We start from the raw sequence: 27,705 nt of genomic DNA on the forward strand, positions 1-27,705 counted from the left end.
GAAATTAAGCTTCTTTGTGTTTCTCAGAATAATCATCATCATCATCATCTCCGATGAGCAACACGGTGATGCATAAATAATGATTTAATAAAAATAAATATTTTTTTGTCAAGATTACCCAGATCACCTCCCCTCCCCTCCATCTACCTCGAATCAATCGAGATTGCTATTTTTATCAGAATTTGATGTTGAGATTAATGTGATTTTGGAAATACAAATGGTTTTGGATATGCTTCTTTTTCATTGTTGTTTCTTTTTTTTTTTTTTTGACGCAGCTGAATTATTATTAGGATGGGCATTTATGTGATTCAATTTATCAGACACATTTTTGGGAATATTCCTGAGAATAAGATTCCTAAGAAAGCTAGTCTCAATGAATAAATTTTAAAACCATTAAACAAACACCCTAAAAATAAAAATAAAATGGATGATATATAATATTAACCATTTCATGAGGTTAAAACATTTGGGCCGTGCCCCATATGAAGGGAGATAAAAGTACTCCATAGTTAGTGTCCTTTTACATAAGTTTTAAATATGCTAACCTCCTAAATGATGTTTTCTCTCCCCACCCCCCCGTGATTCTTTTATACCCCCCAATATTTCGATTTTGCCCTTGCAAAAAACTTCGGTTCGCAGAAACCGAATTTTTTCTAGTACAAATTCAAAGTAAATTTCGGTTTTCAAGGCAAAAAAAACTTCAGTTTCTATAAACCGAAGTTTTTTGCAAGGGTAAAATTGGAAATTCAGGGGGTATAAAAGAATCACGGGAGGTGGGGAGAGAAAACATCCTCCTAAATTATATGACTATTTTTATTTATTTCCAAAAAAATAGATAATTTCTAGATTATTTTTACAAATAAGAGTTTTTAAGAAATAAAATTCCAAAATATGAATAAAATCTTGAAATTTTATGTTAGCACAAGAAAGTTTCAAACAATGTATAAAGAGCATTCAAATTCTAAAATTCAAACGTGTAAAATAAAATTAGGATTCTAAAATTAAGCAAGATATTTTTAAAATTCAGATGCACTAAAAGTTAAAAAGAGAGAAAAGAAATTCACAATATAATTTAGTAGGAGCCCTGGAGCCCCCCATACAAGAGGCCGAAAAAAGCCACAAGCAATATGTTATTTAGTGGGCCGAGGCCAAAAATTTCAGGCATTTTCTTTCGTCATTTTATTATTTTTCTCGCGCGACTTATAAATTTATCAAAATATTTTCATCCGCTATTTAGATAGCGGACATTCTCAGAAAATATTATATCTTTATAAGGTTCACTACTAAGTAGCGGATGACATTTACAAAAAGTTTTCATTTTTATAAGGGTGCGCGAAAAACTGATAGAGTGGTAGAAGAATATCTCAAAATTCCACCTCAACAAGAGGGTCCAAATAAACGGGGCTCAATTGAGGTGGTGTTTGGTGCGTGTGTGTGTTTTTGATGTTCTGGGAGTTATTAAATTCGAGTTTAATCTCTATTTGATTTGATATTAGGATTAGAGCATTTTGTAAAATCTTATATTAGTCAAAAAATTTCTCTTAAAAGAAAAGTAATTTTAGACTTTCTTTTTCATGCTTTGTGTATTTCTAGTTTTGTATTATAGGATTAGAGCATCCAAAATGAGTTGCCTATTTAGTTTGGTTGTGAATGCTGTTAGTTTACATTTACACATGTTCACTCACCTATAAAGTACTATAAAATAAACAAATTATATTTTTTTTTTTGCTTATAAAGTTTTCACCACTGGTAACAATAACTAATCTCTGTCGGAGAATCTATGAGGTACACGAGATACATTCTCTCATCTCAACCGAATTATTTTCATACATAGAAGCTGAGAAGAGATCGGGAAGAAATTGGTATATGTAAGAAGACAAGGAGGGTGAAGTGAACTAAAGTCACTAGCTCACAGCTCATGAGTGTAATGCCAACTACAAGCATACGTGGTTTTTCCTATTACCATCTCAGTCATCACTGTTGAGAATGGTCCTGCAATTACCTCTTTTCTATTATCTATATATGCAACTTCTTGGCTTTTATTGGAGACTGTTTTCTATTGCTTGACAAAGACACATCTTTGTGCAAAAAGGATTTCATGCATAACGATGGTAATGTACATATTGTTACCAATTTGGCTAGATTACAAAAATAGATTGTGACTTACTTTTGTGATAAGATATTTATAAACATGATAGAATATTTTTACAATTGTTAAATTAAACTATACTTTTTTATAGTACAATTAAATTGAACTATACTATAGATTACTAGTTACTTATGAAGTTGACCTTTCATCTTTAAGCAAATTTGTTAATTAATCATCTATTTGTATATACAGCACCAAAAATGGAACCCTATCCTAACATGTGCATTTTTATCACTCATTGTTTTATATATTAAAAAAATAAAATAGAAGACTTTCCCACCTAATATAGAATGAATTTAATGTTATAACTACGTAATATAGTTACAAACATGAGTTGTTCGATCAAAATAAAAAGTTGAGATTGTTTTATTACGTATATAATTTACGACCGTGAATCCACATCTATATAGAATAGACAATTCATGAACCACTTTTCAAGACTAGACTTGACATTTCATTCTCTTGCCACCATTTCAGAAAATGTGAAACTATGGAATAAAAGTGATAAATCTCCAGGCATGGGGAGTATCACCTCCATCAAGTTGCGTTGCAAGCATAGCAAATTGACAATGTAAATTCATCTAATATGTTGAATGAAAAATGTATTTTAAAATGGTTTTGTCAAAAGAAACAAAAATAAAAACTATTGTTGAAATTAACCATTTATAAACTTTTAAAGAATAAAAACTTCCATAAAATTTCCACCTTGATTTTCTAATGCAATAAGCAATTAACATAAAAGTTAAAATAATTTTCAGATAATCGATTATCCCAAAATTTTAAGCTGTTATGATAGAATCACATCAATGATTTTATATTATTTCTAACCCAAAATGGACCTATACATGTCCTCTCACGCAAGAAGACAATTGAGCCTTGAAGCGTAAATATGCATAGGTCCACCTACCATATGCTTAAATTTCATTTTTTAATTAGAAAGTAAAGTGAACGGAGATCGAACTCTAGACCACTTAGTCATAGAGACTCTGATACCATGTTAGATAACTGTTTATCCCAAAAACTTAAGTTGTTAAGATAGAGTCACACAAATAATCTTATATTATTTCTAACAATAATAATAAAAATAAAAATATTACTTACCAAGTTTCTGCCCTGTAGACTTTTTTTTTACTCGAAAAAATTGCAAGATTTTTATAGTGTATTTGACTATTTGTGATGCAAATTCAATAATGAGTGTCATGAAAAGTCTATAAGAAAAATTCAAACTGTAATGATGCTTCCCAACTTTAATTCTCTATTATGATGGTAGAAAAATTAAAATCGACTTAACATTTTTATTGCAATTGAGTTAGACCTTCTATTCATAGTTTTAAAACCCGGACCGGTGATTGATCCGGTCGAAGCTCTGGGTCACTGAATTACTGGTTGGACCAGTGGGTCATTGGTCGGACCGCATGACTGTTGACCCGGTATTTATTTAAAAAATAATATAATTATACTAAAATATTTGATCAAATATAAAAATTCATATGCTCAAAAACTTCTCATTCCATCATTATTTATATTTTGACTAACATATATATTATGTCATACTTTCTAATATATATATATATATATATATATATATATATATATATATATATATATATATATATTGTTTTAAATTAACTATTTTTCAAAATGAAATATATAATAAGAATGAAAAAACTTAACAATGTCTTTTTTATTAATTAATAGATATTCGTAAAATAAAAAAAACTTAACAATGTCTTTTTTTATTAATTAATAGGTATTCGTAAAAAAATGTTAACATAAGTCTCATCACTATGATGGTGATTTTTTATGTTCCCTAAATGATAGTAATTATATATTAATTAGATGTAACATAATCATAATAACTCAATTGACCAAGTGGTAAGTGTTTCTTTCTTTTATCAAAAGGTCTTGTGTTCAACACTTGCTGACCATATTTTGAGTTTTTAGAAATAATAATTATTCAAGCTTAAACCGTCCGGTCCGGTTCAGTCTGGGTTTCTCCGGTTCGCGGTTCAACCAGAGACCCGACCGGTTCACTCCGATTTTCAGCGGGCCAAAGGCAAAACCGGTCCTGCACCTGGATCAGACTGTGTACATTGCCGGTTCCCTGCCGGACCGGTCCGACCGGCCGGTCCAGTTTTTAAAACATTGCTTCTATTTACACTATAACCTAAGCTTGATTTCCGATTTAAAATTCTTTTCATGAGTCTAATCTTACATAGAGCCTGCCTCAACGAGATATAGATAGTTAGACTTTCTCCTCACACTAATCTAAACTTGAATTTTAATTCTAATTTAAAATTCTCTCTAACCTTAAATAGAGTGTGCTTTGTTAAGAAACATGACATCCATGAGAGAAGAAGATAAAATAACTCAAAAGTGTATAATATTGATGAAGAAAAAATATTATAAATGAGAAAAATGAGTGTAAAAAATTACATCAAAGCCTATATAAAGGCATCAACAAACTACTAGTTAATCCTCCTAATTACTACGAACTAACTATATCTTTTAACATGCTTCAACGAAATATAGATAGTCAGATCTTCCACTCATATTAACATAAACTTAAATTCTAATTTTGAATTATCTCTAATCTTACATAGAGCCCAGTAATCTAAAGTTTTTTTTATACAAAACTAATCTTAAAATCAAATCAAACTTTTCCCATTTTCTTTCACTAATATTTTTCATTTCTCATTGGTTATCTGTTAGTAAAACTAAAAGGGGAATTGCGCTCATGTGGTGAACCGTATTCGAAATTACAAGAATAATGGTTGGTCTCTTCATTTTCAACATACCTTGAGAGAAGACAATTTTTGTGCAGATTGGCTTGCCAAGTATGGCTCTAATATGGACCAAGGTTTAATGGTTTGGGAATCTTGTCCTCCTGCTCTATCCATTACCCTTTTGAGTGATGCTATTGGTCACATGAGAACTAGACCTTAGTTTTTTCTTATTTATTTTCTTACTGATCAAAAAAAAAAAAGGGGAATTGCCACCATCCACATACCACATGTTTGGTCCTAAATCTTAATTTTACTCTATAAAGAGAAGTACTATATATTAAAGTAGTATAAAATTAAAATATAAAAAAGTTCCATTGCTTACAAAAAATAAAAAATTCCATGAAATTCGTTTAATTTGAAATTAAGCTTCTTCGTCTTCTCAGAATAAGCATCATCATCATCTCCGATGAGTAACACGGTGATGGTTGAACCACCACTCAACCCCAGGTAACCTCTCTCTCTCTCTCTCTCTCTCTACTCTCATTCATCCCTTTGCACTCACTTTAAGACTCTCTCTCTCTCTCTCTCTCTCTCTCTCTCTGCCACTTTCCGTTTCATTTCAATTTCAACTCTAAACTTTGTTCCCTTAACAAGTGTGCTTCCTGTTTTACTCATTCCCCTTTGACCCACTTTCTTCTCTCTCTCTCTCTCTCTCTCTCTCTCTCTCTCTCTCTCTCTCTCTCTCTCTCTCTCTCTCTCTCTCTCTCTCTCTCTCTCTCTCTCTCTCTCTCTCTCTCTCTCATCACATGCTATTGCAATGTACAAAAGCACAGTTTTTTTAAAAACCCAAAATGGAATCACACACTACACAAAAAGAAGATTGAAAACTTTGATTGTGACTCTTCCTTACACCAAAGCACTCTATTCAAAAAAATTCCCTTTTCTTACCATCGTCCTCTTCTGCACACTACAATACAAAACAAACCCACATTTTTTTCATCTTCAAAATTCATTCTTTGTCTCAGTTTGTACAACCCCTTTTCTCAAGATTCCCCTTTTTTCTTTCATTCCTCTTAATTCTCTCATTTGTTACTTTTTTTTAGTTTTTTCGAAATTGGGTTTGTTCTGCATAATTTCAACTCTCCAATACTTCATTTATTGCTATTCAATCATTGTTCTTTGGCTATTGCCTATTGCTAATGAAAAATCAGAAATTTAGTCTCTTTGGATTTCAAGTTATGTATATATATGTTTGGTTTTGGTGATGATTGATGAATAAGTACTTTTGTTTGTTTTAAAAGTGTTGCATAGTGAGAAATTTCTTGTGTTGTTCACCATTTTATTGGTGGCAGTTATGGGTGGTGAGGGTAGAGTTGAAGTTGTGAGTGGAAAAGGGTGTTCAAGGTTGTTTTCATCTTCATTCAGAGGTCTTCAGCCATTGGAGCAAATGTCTTCTGTTTCATCCTCGCCGCAAGTGTCATCAAATGCTCCTTTTGCTGGTCTTGTTATATGTGTTACTGGTTTATCGAAAGGTGTGGATTCATTTCATCTTTGCTCGATTGGATTTCGTTTCGTTTTTCTTATCTTAGTTCAAGTCATTGGCTAAATTCTACAAAATTGCTATCATAGCATGTTCTTATATACTAGAGGTTCAAAAAGTGTACTTTTTTATTGATATCAAACTGATGATATATTATAGATAGATATTCATACTGTGATGTTGTTATTCTTTGAATTGCTGTTTTTACAGAAGCAAGGAATCAGGTCATGGAGGCTACAGCGAGATTAGGTGGCCAGTATAGTCCTAATCTGCATCCTCAATGTACTCATTTGGTGGTTCAGATATCCTTTTCTTCTAAATCATCTGAATTTTTGTACATAATAATAGAAGGAGCATGATGCTGTTGTAGGAAGATATTAATCTCATATACTGTCATGCAGATATTGAAAAAAAGTTCTGCCAAATCATGAAAATTGTTTTCTTATCTTCCTTGGTTGTGGGAGAGAAGAAATTTTGGTACCATGTCAGTTCTTCTATTACCGTGTTCATGAATATCTTATTATACTCAGAGTGTATCTCTCGTGAATCATGATCATGATTGTTGTTTGCTATCCATTTTCCGCAGCATGGATATTTCTTATTACATTTTCATTACCATTGTAAAATCTTTAACATTTAGTACAACTTTGGTGGACGCAAATTCGAGCATGCGTTGAAGCATGGAGCAAAAAATGGTCTCTTTGTTGTCACACTGGGTTGGTTTGTGGATAGTGTCAGGAAAAATGGTAATTGTGTTCATTTATTTTCTATTGACATGTTTTTAGTTTTGGTTTAGCTTTATTGGTGGTTGTAATTTAGCTGTCGTGCCTAAGTCACACACAATACAGGAATCCGACACATCTTTTGTGATATTTATGAATTTTAATTATAGCTACTGATATTTGTGATTGTTATGACCTGAATGCATGTTCTTGTTGTTTGCTACAGTAAGGTTGACTGAATCACTTTATAGTTTGAAGAGTCATGGAGATAACAATATGCACTTGGATGATTTTAGACTGCTTCCCGGTTATACAAATGCTGGTAATTGTCTTCCTGCAAAAATCCATGAGATCAAGCATACTCATCATGCTGAAGAATTACGAAGATTCTCTGGGAGAGAGTCTAACAGAAGTCTGGACTCAACTCTGTCTGGTTGCTCCATCTATGTTGATCCAAGCATTTCATCCGAATTGCAAAACAAGGTAAATTTATGCGGTCTAATCTAACAATGAATATCTAGACATTTTTTAATGGTATCAGTTTCCTGTTCAGTTAGGCTAGGATATGATTCAAGTGTTCTAGACTGACATATTTAGATGCTTTACATGTTCAATAGGTTGTTGAGGCTGCCTCAAGAGAAGGTGCTAGTTTTGTGGAACAATGGTTTGTTGGCTGCAATGTTAGTCATGTAGTGACTGAAGGGACATCCATTCAAAGATATCTTGGATACTCTAGTAACCTCATTACAGTGAGTGCTTCTACATTGTAATTGAATGTTATATCACAATGGAGTCTTTCTGATATATGATATGTCTCAGCCACTGTGGATTCTCAAAACAGCTAAGGAGAAACAAGTGCAAAGGCTTGTTAACATGTCTGTTGATTTGGCAAGACAAGTTGGCTCGATGCTTGAAGATGTTCATAATGGCATTTCAGGGAAGGTAGTTTCTCAAGACATTCCTTTACAATTTTCAAATTCCTTTTTCCCCCTATTGCATCTCGTGCTTAGCAAAGCATTTCATTAACATGAATGAGTACTCCTCTGGTTATTTACACATGTTCAATCTCAGGTGTTACTCAAAGTCTCAGATGGTTAAATAGGTATCTAGGGCTGGTATAAATATAATTCATATAATTAATTGACCTGTCAAACTTTTGCTTTCGAGTACCACAATTAAACTTGCTAATTATCAACCAACCAGTCAAATTTGGTTTGTAAAACATTCCTAGACTTCCCACATTTTTCCTGGAATTGTTAATTGAATTTTATTGATATAACAGGAAGCAGTAAAGCCAAAAGTCCTTGACGAAGTTGGTTACAAAGAAAGGCAACAAATAGTAAATTCAGCAAAAAATGGTGTCAGAAGTCGCCGTGGTCGTCGAATGCAGGTCAGTCTTGCATTTTTTAGTCCTCCGGATTATAGTTTCAATCAACATTATTATTGTACACCAATATAGAAGAACTGCAGAATATGGATCGATTGCTTATTTAATATGAACTTTACATTGCAGACATGTCAGACTCCAATCCGTCCGATAACACCTAACAACCTTCTGGACTCTATCTGCTGGTCAATATCAGAAGCAACTTCAACTGCTTCCATTTACACAGACTCTTTCAGTGCTGAAGATCCTAATGAAAATCATACTTCAATATTTTTTGATGCAAAAGGGGATGGAAAGGATGCAGACGCTTCATTTTCGAACTCGACACGTCCTCTAACAGAAAGGTTGTTATCAATTCGGTGGCCCGAGTGGAATATATATTTTTCCCCTGATGTAGTAAATATGACTTATTATCTCATTTGTGGCTTTTTGCAGCGAGAAATCTGAGTTGATATTTAAAAACCATTTTCTTACCATACTCTTCCCAATCGACCGGTTTTCCGAGATTGGCCCTTCCACAAGAACGTTTTTTAGCCATAACGGTTTTACGTGTCTTCAGGTGTTGGATAATATCCATGCATTTTATCAGGTACAAGTACAGTGAAATTTGTAGGCCTTATTGGCATTTTCGTATAATACAGACTATTTTGTTTATGTGCCTTTCATTCATCTAGAACTGTCACTAATTGATCTTTATGATAGGAGAACATGCCAAGCCATGAAATAGAAGTGGCAATTCATACAGATTCAAGACATGCGGACAGACTCCGATCAGTGTACTCAAGTAAGGAAACAGCGGAGCGTGGGTATGTGATGTTCAAACGAATTGAATTTTTGGGTAGTCGTACAAGTTTTGAAATGTTGAAGCGTGTAAGTGGGGACAACAACTCCAACGTGTATGAGTTATTACTTAGGGCATAAGGTACATTAGCAGCTGCAACTGGTAGCTTCTATACTTCACAAGAATTGTATCTATAACATTAAGATAATAGTGCTGGTGGAATATGTCACATGACTAGGGTGGCCAAAATGGGGGCTGTGGGTACAAGAATGGGGGATTGGCGATATGGGAAGAGTAATAGAGTTTTTCTCCCCCCGTCCGGAATTCTGGAGGGCATAAAAATGTGTTTTTTCTAGAAAGTATAATACCGGACACAAGTTCGAGTGGGAAAAGAAACTCCTGCGGTAGTAACTTAGCGTTCAAGTCTTAAAAAAGTTATATATAAAAAGATGGAAACTTGCATATCAACTACTCACCCATGTCTAAAAAGTGTTTTTCATTTTCATATTTATTCAAAAATACTTATGAGAAATGCTAAAAGTTACAATTTTTTTTCTTTCTTTTCTTTCAAGAAACAAGTACAAGTTGTAAACCACTTGAATTGCTGATATATTATTGTTACCGTTTTCATACTTTTTCGTGTTTTGTAACAAATGCCCTTGCTCTTTATTTATTGAGGATGGATTAATAAAAACAGGATAATTATTTTTTAGAAAGAAAAATATTGAAGGTGGTTGTAAATTAATGAAAAAGGTTAAATTGGTTGTCACTTATCATTTGTTGACTTAATAAAATGATATGAAGTGGCAAGGCTTCAAAGTTTATTGTTGCGGTTAAACAAGTAATTCATCTAAAAAAGCAATTAATTTACTCAACAACAACATTCAAAGTATTACAGTACTTACTTTTTGTGTTCATTACGAGTTTTAAACACATTCAAAGTACAAACCTATTTGTGAATCCTTTTGCCACTACTTGGTGTTACTTTAGGGTGACAGCATTAGTTTTTAACACATTCATTTCAAAGTACACCTATATTATAGCACAAATATCATCATCGTCATATTATACAATAAGTTATCCGTTAAAATTCATAATTTATTCGTTAATTCTAAACCTGTCTACAGCCTCTATATCTCATTGCTTCTTCATCAAATCTATATCTTCCCTTCATCTCTCCTCTGCTCTTTCACTTGTTTTTTCAGTTGCGAAGGCAGGCCGATTGCCTTTATATTCGATCGGTTGGTTAGTGGAGTAAAAAAGAGACAGATTATTGGGAAACATCATCAATAGTAATCTTTCCAAGGCGTTGTAGCTCATAAAGCACTTTAACTGCAGCAGCGTCAAATGAGCTCTTCTTATCAGCTCTAGCTTCTCCTTCACATTCTAAATCACCATGACGTGGTATGCACAAAGTTATTTTTGACACAAAACAGTTCAGTCCTTTGCTTCCTTCCAGGCCTTCACACGATTTAAATAGAGATCTGTTACAAACGATACTAGTCAGTTTTGCATTATTAAACCACTAGTTGAAAACACATGATGTAAAGGTGGTGGCAGAAAAAGTAAAAATGTGTTAGTGGATTCACCTATCTTTATATTCTTTCGAATCAAATGAAGGCAATGGCCACTGCATTCTCTTGCAAACTGCATACAGTTCAGTCCGGGGTCCTCCCTTCGTTTTCATTTTACTTGCTGGAATAACTGTACAACATGAAGCCAACAATGAAGTTAATCTAAAAAAGAATATGAACGTGTATCAATTGATCTAAAGCATTAAAACATTCTACGAAAAAGAAACACATGGGAATTTATTTACAGATGTGGCCATTATTTCATTCGGAAGATCAGACAATGCTATCAAAACCGTTGGTGCAAACCTGGAATGGTATGACTAATATCAGAAGATCCGGTGGAAATGTCATTGAGATCACTAGCGGATGGATTAGCAGTTGGGTTAGTTTTTTCCAATTTGGGCTTTTTATGTGCTACTTGCTTTGGGGGCTGTTCTTCCGTTTGACAAGCGGGAACACTGAAATCCATTACTCTTTTTCCCTTGTACGAAATTCCCCTTTTCTGAAGCATCATTCATAAGTATAAGCCATGATCAAGGAAAAAAAAATACTAATAAAAAGATAGCAGTAGCGTCCAAAAACAGAAATTGACTTGGTTCAGAATACATTCAGAAGAGAATAACAAACCTCAAGTTCCTTCAACAAATGAAAAGCAGCATCTCCTTTCGCAGATTTTTGATTTGGTCCCATTCCTTTTCGAACCAATTTAGCATCTGGCAACTGTACACTAAGCACAACATGCTCCATGGTTCCCTTCTTATCACGGCTTACTTTTACTTTTACAAAGTATCCGAGAGAGTCGCATAATTGATTTAATTCACGCAATGGAGGAAGTTCAAGTTTATCAGGAGTAACAATGGGAGATAACAAAGGATGGAAAACCTTCCACACTACATCAAGGTCAAGCTTGGTATCAATTAGTACAGCCCCAGCAATACTCTCTACTAGATCTCCAAGTGCCTGTGTTTAAAACAAAAACAATGACACAACTTTGAGAAAGAAGTGCTAGTATTTGTATAGAACCAGAGGAAATTGATTTGCAAATCCATTCCAATAATAGTTCTATTGATTTTCAAACATGGTTATTGATTTCTGAATCAAATTTATTTTGTAAACGATTCTAAACATAACGTGAGAGAAATTCTAATAACAATATAAGTAATTCTATGTTGTAAATAACCTTAACCTTAGGAGCTTTAATCCCCGGGATTGATACACTGTTATCTTCTGATTCCGAAATGACCTTCGCATATTCCAATATCTGGTTTTGTAATAATCCTGAGCTATGCAGAAGGTGCGTGTGAAGGTTTCGTCTAACTGCAGCTTGAGCAAAATTGTCATTATTGACAGAAGCAGAACGCAAGTCAGTCAACTCTCCCGGATCAATTTCCGTGTGATTCTGATATAGATGCCATGTGATGAGAAGGTCCAATACCGAGTCACCAAGGAATTCAAGCCTCTGCCAGAAAATCAATAAGATATAAATTCGATAAGGCACTATTTGAATAAACAACTTAGTATAGCATACACACTTATCATATAAGTGTTATGTTTAAGATATTTCTATAACAGATAAAATTAAGTCAAACTATTTTCATATAAGCCATAAGTTGTTTTCATAAGTTATCCTAGAGAGTTTATGGTAAAAAACTGAAAAAAGCTTATGGACATACAATAAGTTGTTTCCATAAGCTCTTGCACAATGTTAATGTCGGTAGTTAAGCTCAAATAAGTCAATCCAATCAGACTCGAAATTAATTATAAATATTATGAAACATAACAATTACCTCATAGCAGCAGCCAGTTCCATGTTCTGTCTCAGACAAATGTGTGGTTGCCTCCACTAAGAGTCCTTTGACAGAAAATTTGTATCCAATTTTTGTCTCAAGGATTGCAATCTCATTTAATTTTGGCGTATATGTGTGAAGAGATGCAGCAGTAATGGCTTCATCAACCATGGATGGTTCAAGTCCTGAATCAATCCCAAGCCATTTCATCATGTGAAGTGCAGCAATCAATCCACCACCCACATAGTATGCCCCTATCAGAGCTTCAACACAATCAGCAATAGTCTTCGAGCACATCCAGCGGTGTCCCCTATCACACAGCTTCCCAACCACTTTTTTCGGATCTTCAGTAATGAACGTATCTAACGGAACTTCTAGGGTTTCCAACCCACAATCACAATGAACAGGGTGTATACAGTCTTGTCCAGGAGCAACCCAACGGCGCGGATCAAATGCGGAATCTCGAATATATCCCTGTTGAATTTCAACATACTTTCTAATATTGATGCATCCAGAATAGTACAGATAACACTAATACCCTAAATAAACGGAGAAATAAAAAAATAATCATAGTAAAGACTACCTGCAAATTGCGATCTGTTCCACATTTATGTAGGGTTGAATTACGAACAGCGTATTGTCTTTTGGCAGATAACTGTCCTTCTTGTCTCTTAGGATATTTAAGAAAGAGATGACAGCTCACCGCGTATTTCAAAACAGAATCTCCTAGCAACTCAAGACGTTCCATAGAAAACTTTTCACAGCATCTTAAAGTTGTAAGTGCTTCTAGAACCTAACAGGCAAAAAGACGAGACAAGTAAGATTATCATAATAAAAACACAAATTAATTCGTATCTTTTCCACAAAATTAGAACATATAGGACAAACCAGAGAGCTAGGTATCTTGAAAATGTCAGTGTGGCCATTTATCTCTGCTCTAAGCTGACTGGATAACATGAGAGATTCGATACGGTACATAAGAGATGGTAGTAAGTACATTGACTTGTACACATCTCTTTTAATATTAAGAAGACAAAGAAGCTCAGGTGGAATGTGAACATGCACAGGCGGTTTTTTGGTTACCGGGCCAATTAGTGACGACTTGTCCTCGGCATCTGTTAAACTCAAAGAAAATATCATAATCAAGATTTAAACAAAACGAGCCAACTCATTTCCAATTTGTTATAATATGATAAAATATAATCCAATGAAAAGTTCAAGGAAGGGGGAAAATATGTCGTAAGATTGAAAACTGATATGAACAACCAACCTTCGTCATGAATGTTCAAAAAAAGATTGTGTGCATTATGACCTTGCTTCAACCTTAACAAAGGCTGTTCTGGATGTTTTAATGTGATTCCATACCTGGTCAACTTGTGTTGTTTAGTCAATTATGTTGATAATTTAGGCATGATGGGAAGTAAAAGGGAGAGAGAAAAAACAATGTGAGGTGGAATAAAACAAATCGTGAACCTTTTCTTGAAATACTGCGAGAACGTCACTTTGCATTCCGCTCCAGCCTTGTCACTGTTTCCGTCAAAAGCACTTTCAGCGGATGAGTTCTCAACCACATCAATGATACAATATACTTTCCCAGTATGAATGGCCAAAGCTACCGTATCTTTCATATTATTAACATCAATAGCACAATTGGCAAAGTGAAAAATGTTTGTGCTTTCATGTTCCATATCCGACGAATTGGTGATATCACAAGGCGGTGATATGATTTTGCTGTTATCATCAGAATCTTCTGCAACCAACGGAAATCTCCCCCTTATAAATTCAATAGCAGAAGCGCAAGAACTGATTGCAGACCAATGTATTTGCAATGATTCCATATCATTTGACTTCTCAAATGGTAGAAGCAAATACGAGTTTTTTGGACTCCACAATAATTCTGTGTCTTTCTGCAGTAAAAACTCCCTTTCCCCATTTCCTGATTTCGACTTACGAATCAATCTCCCAAACAAACCATTGAAAAACAGTTCATGAAAGCTTTTTGCTTTCGCCACCTAGAAGAGAACAGACAATAAAACATCAAGTTAACCTTTGGAGCAAATCAGATAAATGTTCTATACTATTTCGGATCAAACCTTCATTTACTTATTCTTGTACCTGTTCAGCATCCAAATAAACTTGCCCGCATGAAATGACAGAAGTCTTCACATACTTTGAGATTAAATAAAGATCTAATTCCAAATTTCCCACATCATCATCAAGCTTTGACTCGAGCAGAAGAACAAATCCAGAATAAATTTCAGTAACAATATTACACTTGAATTCAAATTTATAAGCATGAAATTTGGCTCCATCAAGTTTGTCACCCCATGAACCACATAATGCCTGAATGCTGGTTGTGCCGTGTAATTCCTTTCTTTTTGTGGTTCCTTAAAATGACAAAAGCAAAGCAAAATCAAACTGCATTAGCATACGTAACCGAATACTTTGGATGACATAAACAAACATTTGCAGGTCTCTATGATTAAGTAAGCAAGAATACAGTTCCGTCACCAAAACATTTATACCTGCACCTGCAGCTGAACTTGATTCCTTGTTTTTTACAACATTGTCTGCTTCTGGAGGATCTTCAATGGATGGAACAAGATGATCATTCAAGGCGCCCATTTGATGCAGCTTCTTACAAGCTTCTAGACATACAAGAGTCTTTGCTAGCCGAACATCTTTTCCTGAAGGACCAACTATTGTTTGGAAAGCTGCCTTAGGTGGTAGTGTTAATTTACACTCGTACCCTCCTCCCTCCACAGGCACAGACTCAAAATTGGGCTTTCCAGAGGAGTACCTACGTCATAGAATACAATTCAAATTGCATGAATGAGTTGTTGTTCGAAAACACTATGATTCAACTAGTTAGAAAAAGAGTAGGTAAGCATGCAAATTGCATGAATGAGTTGTTGTTTGAAAACACTATGATTCAACTAGTTAGGAAAAAAAAGAAAAAGAAAAGGGAAAAGAGTAGACAAGCATAATAGGATCTACTCTTACTTATCACGTGGGAGCTTTTCGCAATATTGATTTATAAGAGTAACACTAGAATCTAAATTGACTGATGCTCCAGTAGAATCCACATGGTATGCTTCTGTTTTCCTAACTGTAAATGTCCTTAAATTACATCCATTGTCTTTACTAACAGCTGCATCATTCATGGAACGCTCACTCCTGATTATGTCAAAGAGCAGATTTCTTTGCTTCAAATTTCCTCTGCAGATATAAGTTAAACTTAATAATTAATTAATGTGTGCGTTGTGCACCAACATGGTTGGCTCAAGAATATTCACTGAAAAGAAATCTTCTACATCAAAGAGCTATAAACTGGTCACAAAAAGTTATTTAAAGTTAACCCTTGCAATAAGAATAATCACCTCTCCACCATCAAAATAAATTGAGAGTTAGCACGTCTAGATCTTCCACGAGATTGGATATAACTACAAACTGTCGTGGGGAGGTCGAAACGTATCACACACGAGCAGTTTGGCACATGAATTCCTTCCTCAAGTACATCAGTAGTAAATAGAAGATTGACCTAAATAAAAACGCATCGAAAATCTATTATGAGATTTTTTATGCCAACCATTTAAAAAAAAACTTATTGTATGTGACCAAATAAATACCTTTCCGGTTCGGAAAGAATCCAATACTTCTTTCTGCCTATTACGAGCCAGTGCATCAGTTGATGTATTGCTTCCAGTTACATAGGCAACTGTGAGATGAGATAACTGGGAAACCTTTTTCACAAATCTTTCGATCACCTTAGCTGTAATGATTCTTTCAACAAAAATGAGGCACATTAACTGACTAGGTTCTCTGCAGACACAGAAATGATAGATTATGAGTTTGCTATGATGCATAATACTCCCTCCAGACCCTTATATATGAAAGTTTCTGGAGAACTTTTCGGTCCCAAATATAAGAAAAAGTTGTAAATAGTGAATTCATAGTTGCATACCCAAATGTTTCAAAGAGTTTAATAAGTTCAAGTAATTTTGGTGATATGTATCCCATCTCTACTGCCTTTGAACAATCGAATTCAACGTCCGAAATCATTTCATTGGCTGCAGAAATAATAGTAAAAGAATAAGCAAGCCATTTAACAGGACATTTCATTTTCATTTGTTTCGTATTATGAACCAAATCAGAAACACATGCTATACATAGGAACGTCTATTCAAAACTAGATTGCTTTCGTCGTTGTAATAACACATCAACAAAAAATCTTGCTATATAATATAAAAAATAGAATTCATATGAATTTCATAAAATACACTAGTGCCAAATAAAATAGAATAATGAAACGCCCTAGATTGCTTGTGTTAATCAGACAAAGATACTTTCAATCTCAAATAAATAAGGGTGAAGATTCTAAAAGATCAAAAGCCCAAAAAGGAGGGGAAAAAACTATATGCACACCAAGATGAAGGGATTCATCAATTAATTGGATCACTTCTTCAATGACAGTTACACACTGAAGATTGGCTTTTCTGTAAACTTCACACTCTCCATAAATTTTAGAGAATTTCTGATGGCAGATTTTAGCAGCCTGCACACACAAAAACAAATTATTAGTAAGTAATTCATTAACACAGAAATAACCCTTCGTTACCAACACGTTAGATAAGCTTTAAACTTACACTATAAACAACAAAAATAGAACAATACCATACCTCATAAGCACACAACAGTCCAAGATCTTCGAGGCAATGCAATATTTTGGCCAGTTCATTGGACATCCGCTGATGCAGTGTCTTAAATTTATCGTCCATATCCTTATAGTCACTTTGAAATTCTAACAACAAGTCACACTGTTCAAACATATTAATTTTGCTCAGTATCTTTTACTTTAAGAAGATAATGAATAAGAAAGGGTTAAAAAAGAGTGTATCTTGTACATAACCATATACGTGGAACCCACAAATACCTTCGACCACACTTCTTCAATTTTTGGCTTCAAACTCAAAGCGGGAAATTTTGCTTGGTCATAAAATCTACAACTCTCTTTTGCAGATGGAATATATGCGTCCATCTCTGTTCGATCTTTAACAACATAACTCTACACAAAGAAAACCATTTACCTTCTTTAGCTAAACATAATAATCTCACATGTGCATCGTTGGAAAATTAATTTGAGTCAAAATCAAAATCACCTGACAATCCAAGATGTTTTCAAGGTCTGATATCTGATCCTCACAAACCAAAGTAGAAGAAACACCTAATTCATGACATAATGTAAAAATAATAAATATATCATATTAATATATGCATTAAAGTATCTCATGTCTGGTGCCTTTTTATGATCATGAATTGCGTTGTATCACATGATATGTTTCGGTAACGAAATGATAAATAACTTCAAAAGAATATTTCAAAATGTGTATGTAAAATAGAAAGCTTATGACATGAGAAATAAATCCTCTGTAAAACATGTGGTTGTTTGTTGAAGTTAGCACATAAACATTACCTCTTTTACCAACTGGTGATGCTGTCATCCCAAAAATCTTTGGCTTTTCATTAGCTGGGTGATAAAATTCCTTCACAAGTAGAAGACTATTATTAGTCATACGAACCGAACAGTTAAATTTTAAAATAAATTTTCCCCTCCTCTCCATTTCCCTCCAACCAAACAGACCGTAATACAAAATAAAATTAATGGAAAGACGAGAAATCATGTATGATCAATAAAATACAAGAAAAAAGTTTTCCAGCACTCACCGTCATTATTTTTGCATAGGGATGGTTGCCTGATGCCCAGTGACACTCATCAAGAACCATCAAGCGTATCATTTCAATACTCAGGAATGCTTTTCTTAAGGCATCCAAAAGAATCTGGGGTGTCATAACCATCACCTATAAGACAGAAAGATATTATTCTAATTATAATAACCATAAACTCAAGTCAATGATATTCAAGTTTACCAGCATAATTTATTTGTCAAACAGGTTATTGAAATCAACACCAAAGACTACTTTTTTTTTTGACGGAACACCAAAGACTACTTGAAAACTCACTTCGAAGCCAAAAATGGTAATCTTCAGAACTAAAATAGTTTTTTTTCATATTTATTGATACTTAATCACAGTCGCCGCGGTGTGAATTAAAAAACACGATAACACTATCGCGCCGCTAATCAACCTCAATACATGGCGCTATGACCGCTTCTCTCAATGGCGCTTCACGGCCCTATGCGTAGCAGTGGAGGGCTTTGCCACCACGCTACGCCGCTATAACGCGCTATTAACAACATAGATTTTGTCATGACCTTAATGATGTTTCGTCGTGTAGTCATGATTTTTTTTTTACTCTGCAAAAACAGAAAGAAAAAAAAACGAAAAAAGCTGCTGCCGATAACGTTTTGTTACGGTCATTTTCTCAGTAATGAACCGTTTTTTAAAACCTTGGTGTCAAACAAATTCTTTTCTCAGTAACTTATAGTTTATTTGAAAATAGTTTGACTTTATTTTGTCTTTTGCTATAGAAATAGCTTATACATAAGCTCGTATACGATTAGTGCTTAATTAAGCTCTTTATCCGCACAAGGACTAATTAAGCCATATAACTAAAAAATAAATTCCCCATAAACTCTTAAGTTAATATCCATGAGGCCATGAGGCCCGAAAAGGAGTCAATACTTCAAATAATAAAAAGAAAATCACCATGAACAAAGTAAACTAAAGTAATTTTCTGAGAAAGATAAAAGCAGGTTAACAAACAAACATACATCATTGTCGCTAACTTCCTTCTGCCAGCACCTCAAATTCCATGTATCAACTCCTTTCAACCCATAGTATTCCTCAACTTGAAAATCTGTATTAACTTTTATATTCCTGTATTGCTGCAATGTAGATGCAGAAACAAACAACAGTTAAATTTAGAACAGAAATAACACTTCAACATGATCCACTTGTGAAATGAAAAATTAAGAACAAAGTGAATTAAAGAAAGAGTTAAGAACAACATGCCTGATTCACAAGATGAACTGTTGGAGCTAAGAAAATAATCAATTTTTTCACTCCACTTGACCTAATTGATTGACCAATTTCTTTGATAAGCATTATAGCTATCAAAGTTTTACCAGAACCAGTATCCATAATTGCAATTGTGTTCCTTTTCTTTGCAACTTCAAAAGCCTCTAACTGATCCCTATAGTGAAAACCCAGAAAACGCGTGAGACCCAAAATTGCATGAACCCCAAAAATGCAATCTTTAATATGATCATTCTGGTTAAATTACGTGAAAGGGAAAATTTAATTCCAAAAGAAATTAAAAATCATACAAATTTTATGAATTGGGTTGTTGAAGAAAGAGAGAGAAAAAGGAGGAAAAAAAAACCAAACCTTCTAGGAACCAAATTGCCAATGAGGGATTCTTCAGAAGGAGAATCTTCGACAATGGGTTGTCTGTACAAGTGTTCAAAGGTCCTTTTGAGACATTTACGTTGTTCTTGGTCATGATTGTCGCCGTTTGATGAATCCATGACATCAACCACCATTGGAGATGGTCTGAGGAAGTTAAAGAACAATAATTGGTTAAAGTTTTGATTTTTCTCTTCTTTGTTTCAGTTATTGTTGTGAAAATAAACCCAGAGACAAGAGTGGTAGGTTACAACAACAAAAACAAAGACATTGAAAAACGAATCTTGAAAAATGTGTTGGTAACAACAATGTTAGTATTTCATTTAAGAACACAGAGAAAGTGAAACCAACGAGTCAAATCAGTTCAACAGAAAAGAGCATAAAAACAAGAACTGAAGAACTGAGGTAGTACACTTACATATATACCACAGTGGGTAAAGTGTAACATATACGAACAAGGATAGTTCTACCGTACACCACTTTATAGCTGGTGCACTCTACACTGCACAGAAATAAATACAACAACCCCAAGTAAAAAATTGAGACAAAAAAAAAAAGAAAAAGAAATACTGTATTTTTATTATTTCAAAATAAAATTGATTTATTATTTTTTTTTCTTAATTTTTTCCCAAAAAATCAATTATTCATTAATGTCTCATTTATTCGGTGAATAGAACTAATTGAGGATCTATCGCTAAAAAACGGCGGACAAAAAATGGTTTTTTTAACTTAGTTGCGTGTGTAGTCTTAAACAAAGATCAATTAAAAAGGTTGAGAGTAGGATAAATGTAAGTTGACATGGCCTCCATTTGGATAAATTTATATCATTAGAGTTTATAAAACTCTACGTTTGAATATATACAATAAAATGTACTTATATAAATTAAAGTGTTTGGATGTGTTATTATAAAGTTAAAATTGAGATAAAAAAGATAATTTTTAAAGAAATAAGTGAGATACTTTTAAAAAGACAAGTGTGAAGAAAAAAAAAATAACGGTATAAAAATAAGAACATAAATTTAAGATTGACTCAAAAAATAAATTTTTAAAAATATGTTAATATTGCGTAGAATAATGTAGTAAATGAGATTCAAAGTGACATTTTTTCATAAGGTCTTTGTAGCATATTGTGAGAGCTTATTGAATTATGACACAAGAAGAAATTGCGATAAAAACTTTTTTGTTAATTTACCCGGAGAGCTTATTGAAATTATGGCATTTGCAACTTGTGATATTGTTATAAACATTTTTTATTAAGTTACCCAAACATTAATACAACGACTTATATAAGTAGATAAGCAAGTCCACATAAACTTAAAATAAAATGATCTAAACGGAACCTTTGTGAAACCTAAGTCCAGCAGCGGACCTAGGGGTGGGCTGAGGTGGGCCGCGGCCCACCCCCACCCCCAAAAAATAATTTTTTTTATATGTAGGGTATTAATTTAAATATATTATTAATGATTTTAAGTCACTCGGTATATATATATGTACAAATATTAATATAAATATTAATTTAGAGTATATTATTGATGACTATAAGTAATTCGGTACACATATTAGTTCAAGTATTAGTGTAAATGTTAGTTCATAATTAATTGAATTTATAATAATAGATAAAATTAGCAGTTGAACTAGCGTATATAAATATGAAATGACATAAAAAATATGTTTAATTAATATTAAATTTTTAAAGTCCTATATTTTCACATTTGTTGCAATTTTAGTCTTATCTAAATATTTTTTTATTACTTTTTTGCTGTAAAATTAGCGAATTTTAATGGGAAAAAATTGTGAATTTTGGTCTCAAATTTGATATTTCATCTTTAGATTCAATGTTGGAGACAATAAATCACCTTTATAGCCAAAAATCACAATTTTTAGAGTAAAAATATAGTTTGTTGGTACCAAAATAGTAACATGTGAAAATAGAAGAGCAAAAAATTCAATTTAAAAATAGATTGACTATTTTTCGGCCCACCCACGATATTTTTTCTAGTTCCGCCACTGCCTAAGTCTGACATATAGTTTGTTATAGGCTACGTCCCATATTATAAGAAAAAAAAATTCAAACTTATTAAGAAAAGTAAAATATAATAATTTGAAATATGACTTTTTGTGTTTTCCTTGAAATAAGTTTAATGGGAATATGTTAAAAAAAAATTATTGGTTATTGAATATGGGATAAACAAAGAGAAAAAGTAAATAAAATGCAATTTGCATTAAATTTTATGAAAATGATAAAAATTAATTGTTTTTGCTTATAATTTGGAAAAAGTGATTTTTTTTACTTAGGAGTCTAATGACTAAAAATTAGCTGTACAAGATGGAGCACCTACATAAGGTCCATATTAGAGTTCACTACTGCATCACATGGCAAACACTGAAAAACCTGAAATGATGATGCCAAAATTCATTCTCAATCTTATAAATTATACGAACCCAAATTCCTTCAGTCAAGATAGTCACGTGATCTTACTATCCAAGTCTTAATTTGACTGTTTGAATTTCATGTTTGCAAAAGTTGTGCATAAGTTTCCCGGTACACCGCTGAAAAATGGGTGCATCCCAAGCACTTCTCTCATTACACTGTCCGATCTCGACCCAACGGTCGTCGTATGTTGATTACATGAATGCGTGAATTTTTTACTGATAGATCTTGCCTCTTGGACAAGCCAACTTAAAAAATGGGATATTATTAAGTGAACAAAATTCACCAGTAATCACCACAAGAGCATATCCCATTCCTGAAATGATGGAATCGATTTGCATCTCTCAAAACAATCTCTCGCTGAAAAACCTTCGATATATACTTGATTGCATTATGGCAATCTCCACATACTCTAAGGTTTTTAATTACCCTTAATGTAGTGGATGGTGGAGTTTTCATGAGCCCATAAGCTATTGCTAGCTTCTCACTGTGATGATATAAAGCACTCTCTTTATCTTCTTCTTCTATATCCACAAGTGTAAACTCTGTATCAGGGACATAACCTTCTTCTCTTATCCTCTTCATAACACACTCCACCTTATTATATATCAAATCAGTTTCTTCATGTGATCTATCTCCGGCAACAAATAAATGCACCTTGTTTTTCATATCTACCCAACTAAACCCTGGTTCCTTCTTCACATTAACTCTTCTCATCATATTTCTAGCACTTACTGCATTTTCCCATTGGTTAGCAGCCGCATAAATATTGGATAAAAGAACATAAGCCGCTGAATCAGATGGTTCCAAGGTAAAAAGCTTTTCTGCTAGGCGTTTTCCGGTCTCTTTATCTCCTTGAACCCTGCAAGCATTTAGCAGTGTTCTATACATTGTGGCAGAAGCTTCAAAAGGCATTGATGATACCACCTTTTCGGCTTCTTGTATGCGCCCCGCACGGCTAAGTGCATCCACAAGACATGAATAATGCTCAATTTCAGGTTCAATTCCGTAGTTTTTCTGCATAGAATCAAAATTTTCATAGGCATCAGATATCAAACCAGAATGACTGCAGGCAGAAAGGACCCCAATAAAAGTGACTCTATCTGGTGTTACACCCCTAGATTTCATTTCATTGAAGAAGTTGAGAGCTTCCTCGGCATTTCCATGTTGAGCCAATCCTACTATCATGGCATTCCACAAGACAATATTCCTAGTGTTCATTCTTCTAAATAAACCATATGCATCTTCTATATTCCCACACTTGGCATACATGTCAACAAGTGAGGTCATTACAAAAGGATCAAAAGCACAATTCAACTTCATAACATTTGCATGAATCTGTCTACCTTGTTCTAGTGTTGTTAAAAGAGAGCAAGCCTTGACAAGGGTGGCAAAGGTATATTCGTCCGGTTGCACCCCTGCAAGTCTCATCTGATGATATTTTAAAAGGGCATGCTCTTCCTCCCCATTTTCCACACATCCCGAAATCATAGTGGTCCAAGCAACATCATCCGGCGAAGGGATCCCGTTGAAAACTTTATGTGCACTTTCCATCTCTCCACATTTGAGATACATGTCCAGAATACCACTAATGACAAACAAATCTAAATCAAACCTCTCTTTTAAAACAACAGCATGAATCTGCTTCCCTTGTTGAAGCCTCACCAGGCACCCAGCAGCTTTGGCCGCATTTGCGAGAGTAATCTGATCAGCTTTCTCTCCACTTTCGTGCATTAGACCAAATAGCCTCAACGCTTCACAGTAGTTATCACTCACCATGTGCCCATGCATCATAGCATTCCAAGATGCCAAGTCAAATCCATCTTGGTTATGAAAAAGAAGCTTCGCCTCCTCCATCTTTCCACTCCTAGAATAGACATCAATTAGAGCCGTTGAAACAAATGAATCTAAGACGATCCCAGATTTTAAAGCACATGTATGAACCTGCCTACCAAGATAGTAGCTTTTTTCAAGAGAGGAGCAAGCCCTCAAAACACTTGCATAGGTGTATTGATCCGGCAGCAGGCCACTCCGTAATAAATCAATGAACAATCTCAAGGAACACTCCTCTAAACCACTCTGAGCACAACCGGATATCACAGTGTTCCATGATATTAAATCTACTTCTTTCATCTGACCAAACATCCTTCTTGCATAATAAACAGAACCAGCCTTAACATACATATTAATAACACTATTCCCAACAGAGACGAATTGATCCCATCCGAGCCTCACCGCAGCACCATGAATCTGTTTTCCCAGTTCAAGATGGTTCAAACTGGAAATCACAGAGAGGGCCACAATAAAAGTCAAGCTATCACATGGTACACGCGATTTGATCATATCTCTAAAGCAATCAATAGCTTCCCAAGCTTTGCCCGCTTGGAGATACGAAGACAAAGTCTTGTTCCAAACAATAACATCCGAATCATCATCACACGCAAACAACTTGGTGGCATAAGCTCGAACCTGTTCCAACTCCCTTTCAAAAACAGTTTTTTTACCAAACCCCATGAGAATAGTACGAACACTAATGGAATCAGGACGCAACCCGCTTCGGTGAAATGCAGAAAAAAGAACCAAGGCTTCATCGCCAATACCCATTTCAACATAAGCCTGCATCATCACATTCCATAGCACTACATCCCTCACAGGCATTCTATCAAACAAAACACGCGCATCTCTAATTTGCCTAAACTTAGCATATATATTAACCAAAGCACCAGCCACAAACACATCCCATTGCAACCCAATCTTAACAGCATAACCGTGAAGGGTCTCGGAAGCAGAGGGAGAAACGGATAGGAGGCACAACTTAAACAGAGGAGACAATGTATGACGAGTGGTGAGCACGATGGATTGACGAAGAAGACGAAAGAGGTGAAAGGCTTGATGGGTTTTGTCGCCTTCATGAAGTTCTCCGGTATGAGCATATGCAGCAAGAATTGCATTGTAAGTAACCAGGTCTCTTTCTGTTTGAGGCGTTATGTCGAACAGTTTACGTGCAGAGAAAAGAGAACCGCATTTAGCATACATTGTGATGAGATTGTTGGTTAGATAACGGTCGGGGTTGTGGCCGGAAGTTAAAATGAGGGCATGAGTGCGTTTTCCGAGGAGTAAATCGGAATCGGCGATGGCGTGACGGAGGATGGAAAAGCATTGTGGAAGAAGAGAGGAAGGGTGTGAATTGGATTGGGAGTGAATGAAGTGATTCTTGGGAATCGAAATGGAAGTGGGTCGTAATCGGAAATGCAAATGCATGTTCTTCACTTTCTCTGAAGAACGACGCACAATGCAATTATGAGACTGTGAAACAATTTCCCTCCAAAACTCCACTGTTTATTTATGTTTTCATCCACTTTCAAAGTTTCAATCAAAATAGTATATTGACATTTTCAATTACCTGAGTACACATCTTTATCAATTTTTATTGGGGAAACAGTCATTTTAGTCCCTGAATGTGCAACTCGTTGTCATTCTGGTTCCCGACTGAAGAAAAAATACAAAATAGTCCCCGACTCTACAATCCGTTAGTCACTTTAGTCCCTGACGTTAAAAATGACTGTTAACTTTACAAAAAAGCTGATGTGGCATTTTTTGGGGACACGTGGCACATTGACTAGACATTAGTTGGACAAGTGGTCTGATGATATGGCGAGGGACGAAAATGACAATACGAGGTACCAAAATGACAATATTTTTTCTTTTCTTTTTTTTCTTTTCATTTCTTCATCTTCTTCCTCTCACTCCTTATTTATACATTCATCAATAAAATCTAGAATTTTAAACCCAAATTTTTTAAAATATCATCAATAAAAAATTTGTAAAAATTTAACCAAATTTTCAAACAAAATCGCTAAAACCTCAAATGAAGATATTTTTTATACAATTTGGTTGTTTCAATTTTTCCAGAAGTTATGGTAAATAGCAATCGATTGATGGTTGAGATTTAGGGGAAAATGAAAGTGCATAAACAATTGGGCGTAGCTGAGAGCAGTGAAGTGAATTCATTTGAGAAAAGAGGAAAAATCAAAGAGAAGAATGAAAGTTGGAAAAGAGGAACAATATTATGATGATCTATTGTTATGTGTTTTGGGTTTGGTGGGATTTAGATGACGGTTGATGAGAGAAAAGACAAAGTTGCTTTAAAATTTTTGAGATTTAGGGATTTTGTTAGAAGATTTTGTAATTTTTTTATTGATGATTTTTTTTTAAAAGTTGGATTTAAAATTCTGTGTCTTATTGATGAATGTATAAAGATGAAGAAAGATGATAGGAAGAAAAGATGAAGAAATGAAGAAGAAAAAAATATTGTCATTTTGGTCCCTCGTATTGTCGTTTTGGTCCCTCGCCACATCATCAGGCCACATGTCCATCTAATGTCTAGTCAACGTGCCATGTGTCCCCAAAAAAATGCCACATCAACCTTTTTTTTAAGGTTAACGGTCATTTTAAACGTCAGGGACTAAAGTGACTAACGGATTGTAGAGTCGGGGACTATTTTGTATTTTTTCTTCAGTCAGGGACCAGAATGACAGCGAGTTGTACATTCAGGGACTAAAATGACTATTTCCCCATTTTTATTTTATCAAATAGTCACCGTTAAAATTGACCGTTAACCACGTGACACTTAAATTATAGAGTTTAATTGTTGTGCACTATCGGCGTAATTTTGTTTTACACGTACATTCAATGATGCATTATCACATCATTTAATGAATGTGATACATGTGTTTTTAATTATCATACATGATGTATCGGTATATTATTAGTCGCATGTGAAAATAACTTTACAGTGCATATAAATTAAATTCTAAATGATATTGTACCATGTTATTTTTATCGTAAAAAGGATTTAAACCCAAAAAAGAAATAATTACAAAGCGATTAGTCTAGGATAATAATTCTCATAGAAAATGAGTAGGATATATCATAAAACCTACCACCATAACTCATGAAACACCCCATATTGACAAATGCATCCACATATTTATTCAAATAGTGCACAACAACATGCCAAACAAGGACTAATTCTTCCGGTGTCAGAAATAGCTTTGACCACCAACACCGAATCTACATTCAACTAAATCATTTTAAAATTGAATCTACTCTCATGCTTCAACCCTTCAGAGAGTTGTAACCATTGGTATTTCAGAAATGCTATTGGGACACAAAATGCAAACAAAAATACAACAAATAAAGGGTATAATGGTCAATTACTTTTCAGTATACCTTTAGTATTT

General features: G+C 34.2%; 3 protein-coding genes across 4 annotated transcripts; 1 reads left to right on the forward strand and 2 right to left on the reverse strand.

The window, feature by feature from the left end:
- Nucleotides 1–5,216: 5,216 nt before the first annotated feature.
- Nucleotides 5,217–9,647, forward strand: LOC123894189. The gene is made up of 11 exons (XM_045944109.1): nucleotides 5,217–5,382; nucleotides 6,228–6,407; nucleotides 6,626–6,717; nucleotides 7,059–7,161; nucleotides 7,364–7,620; nucleotides 7,755–7,886; nucleotides 7,957–8,079; nucleotides 8,420–8,527; nucleotides 8,651–8,868; nucleotides 8,960–9,113; nucleotides 9,227–9,647. Exons 2-11 carry the CDS (start codon nucleotides 6,230–6,232, stop codon nucleotides 9,443–9,445), a joined length of 1,584 nt encoding a protein of 527 aa, XP_045800065.1. The 5' UTR covers nucleotides 5,217–5,382; nucleotides 6,228–6,229; the 3' UTR covers nucleotides 9,446–9,647.
- A 503-nt stretch (nucleotides 9,648–10,150) lies between these two features.
- On the reverse strand, nucleotides 10,151–20,481 carry LOC123894188 (endoribonuclease Dicer homolog 3a). Of its 2 annotated transcripts, none has more exons than XM_045944108.1 (25): nucleotides 20,014–20,481; nucleotides 19,639–19,819; nucleotides 19,398–19,511; nucleotides 18,391–18,525; nucleotides 18,140–18,209; nucleotides 17,826–17,890; nucleotides 17,600–17,731; nucleotides 17,346–17,483; nucleotides 17,092–17,221; nucleotides 16,631–16,736; nucleotides 16,296–16,488; nucleotides 16,047–16,207; nucleotides 15,670–15,885; nucleotides 15,192–15,466; nucleotides 14,782–15,053; nucleotides 14,140–14,678; nucleotides 13,937–14,031; nucleotides 13,555–13,781; nucleotides 13,250–13,459; nucleotides 12,667–13,140; nucleotides 12,066–12,338; nucleotides 11,507–11,839; nucleotides 11,186–11,381; nucleotides 10,895–11,009; nucleotides 10,151–10,789 (listed from the first exon to the last, which is right to left on the reverse strand). In XM_045944108.1, the coding sequence occupies exons 1-25, from the start codon at nucleotides 20,166–20,168 to the stop codon at nucleotides 10,576–10,578; spliced, it is 5,019 nt and encodes a 1,672-aa protein (XP_045800064.1). In that variant the 5' UTR covers nucleotides 20,169–20,481; the 3' UTR covers nucleotides 10,151–10,575. The 2 variants fall into 2 exon arrangements, with proteins under 2 accessions (XP_045800064.1, XP_045800063.1); XM_045944107.1 differs by having other exon boundaries at nucleotides 12,060–12,338; nucleotides 20,014–20,446.
- A 1,948-nt stretch (nucleotides 20,482–22,429) lies between these two features.
- On the reverse strand, nucleotides 22,430–26,179 carry LOC123894190 (pentatricopeptide repeat-containing protein At4g33170). The gene has a single exon (XM_045944110.1). The coding sequence runs from the start codon at nucleotides 25,721–25,723 to the stop codon at nucleotides 22,745–22,747; it is 2,979 nt and encodes a 992-aa protein (XP_045800066.1). The 5' UTR covers nucleotides 25,724–26,179; the 3' UTR covers nucleotides 22,430–22,744.
- Nucleotides 26,180–27,705: the final 1,526 nt, after the last annotated feature.

This window comes from Trifolium pratense, linkage group LG7 (assembly GCF_020283565.1).
Source record: "Trifolium pratense cultivar HEN17-A07 linkage group LG7, ARS_RC_1.1, whole genome shotgun sequence".
Taxonomy (NCBI): domain Eukaryota; kingdom Viridiplantae; phylum Streptophyta; class Magnoliopsida; order Fabales; family Fabaceae; genus Trifolium; species Trifolium pratense.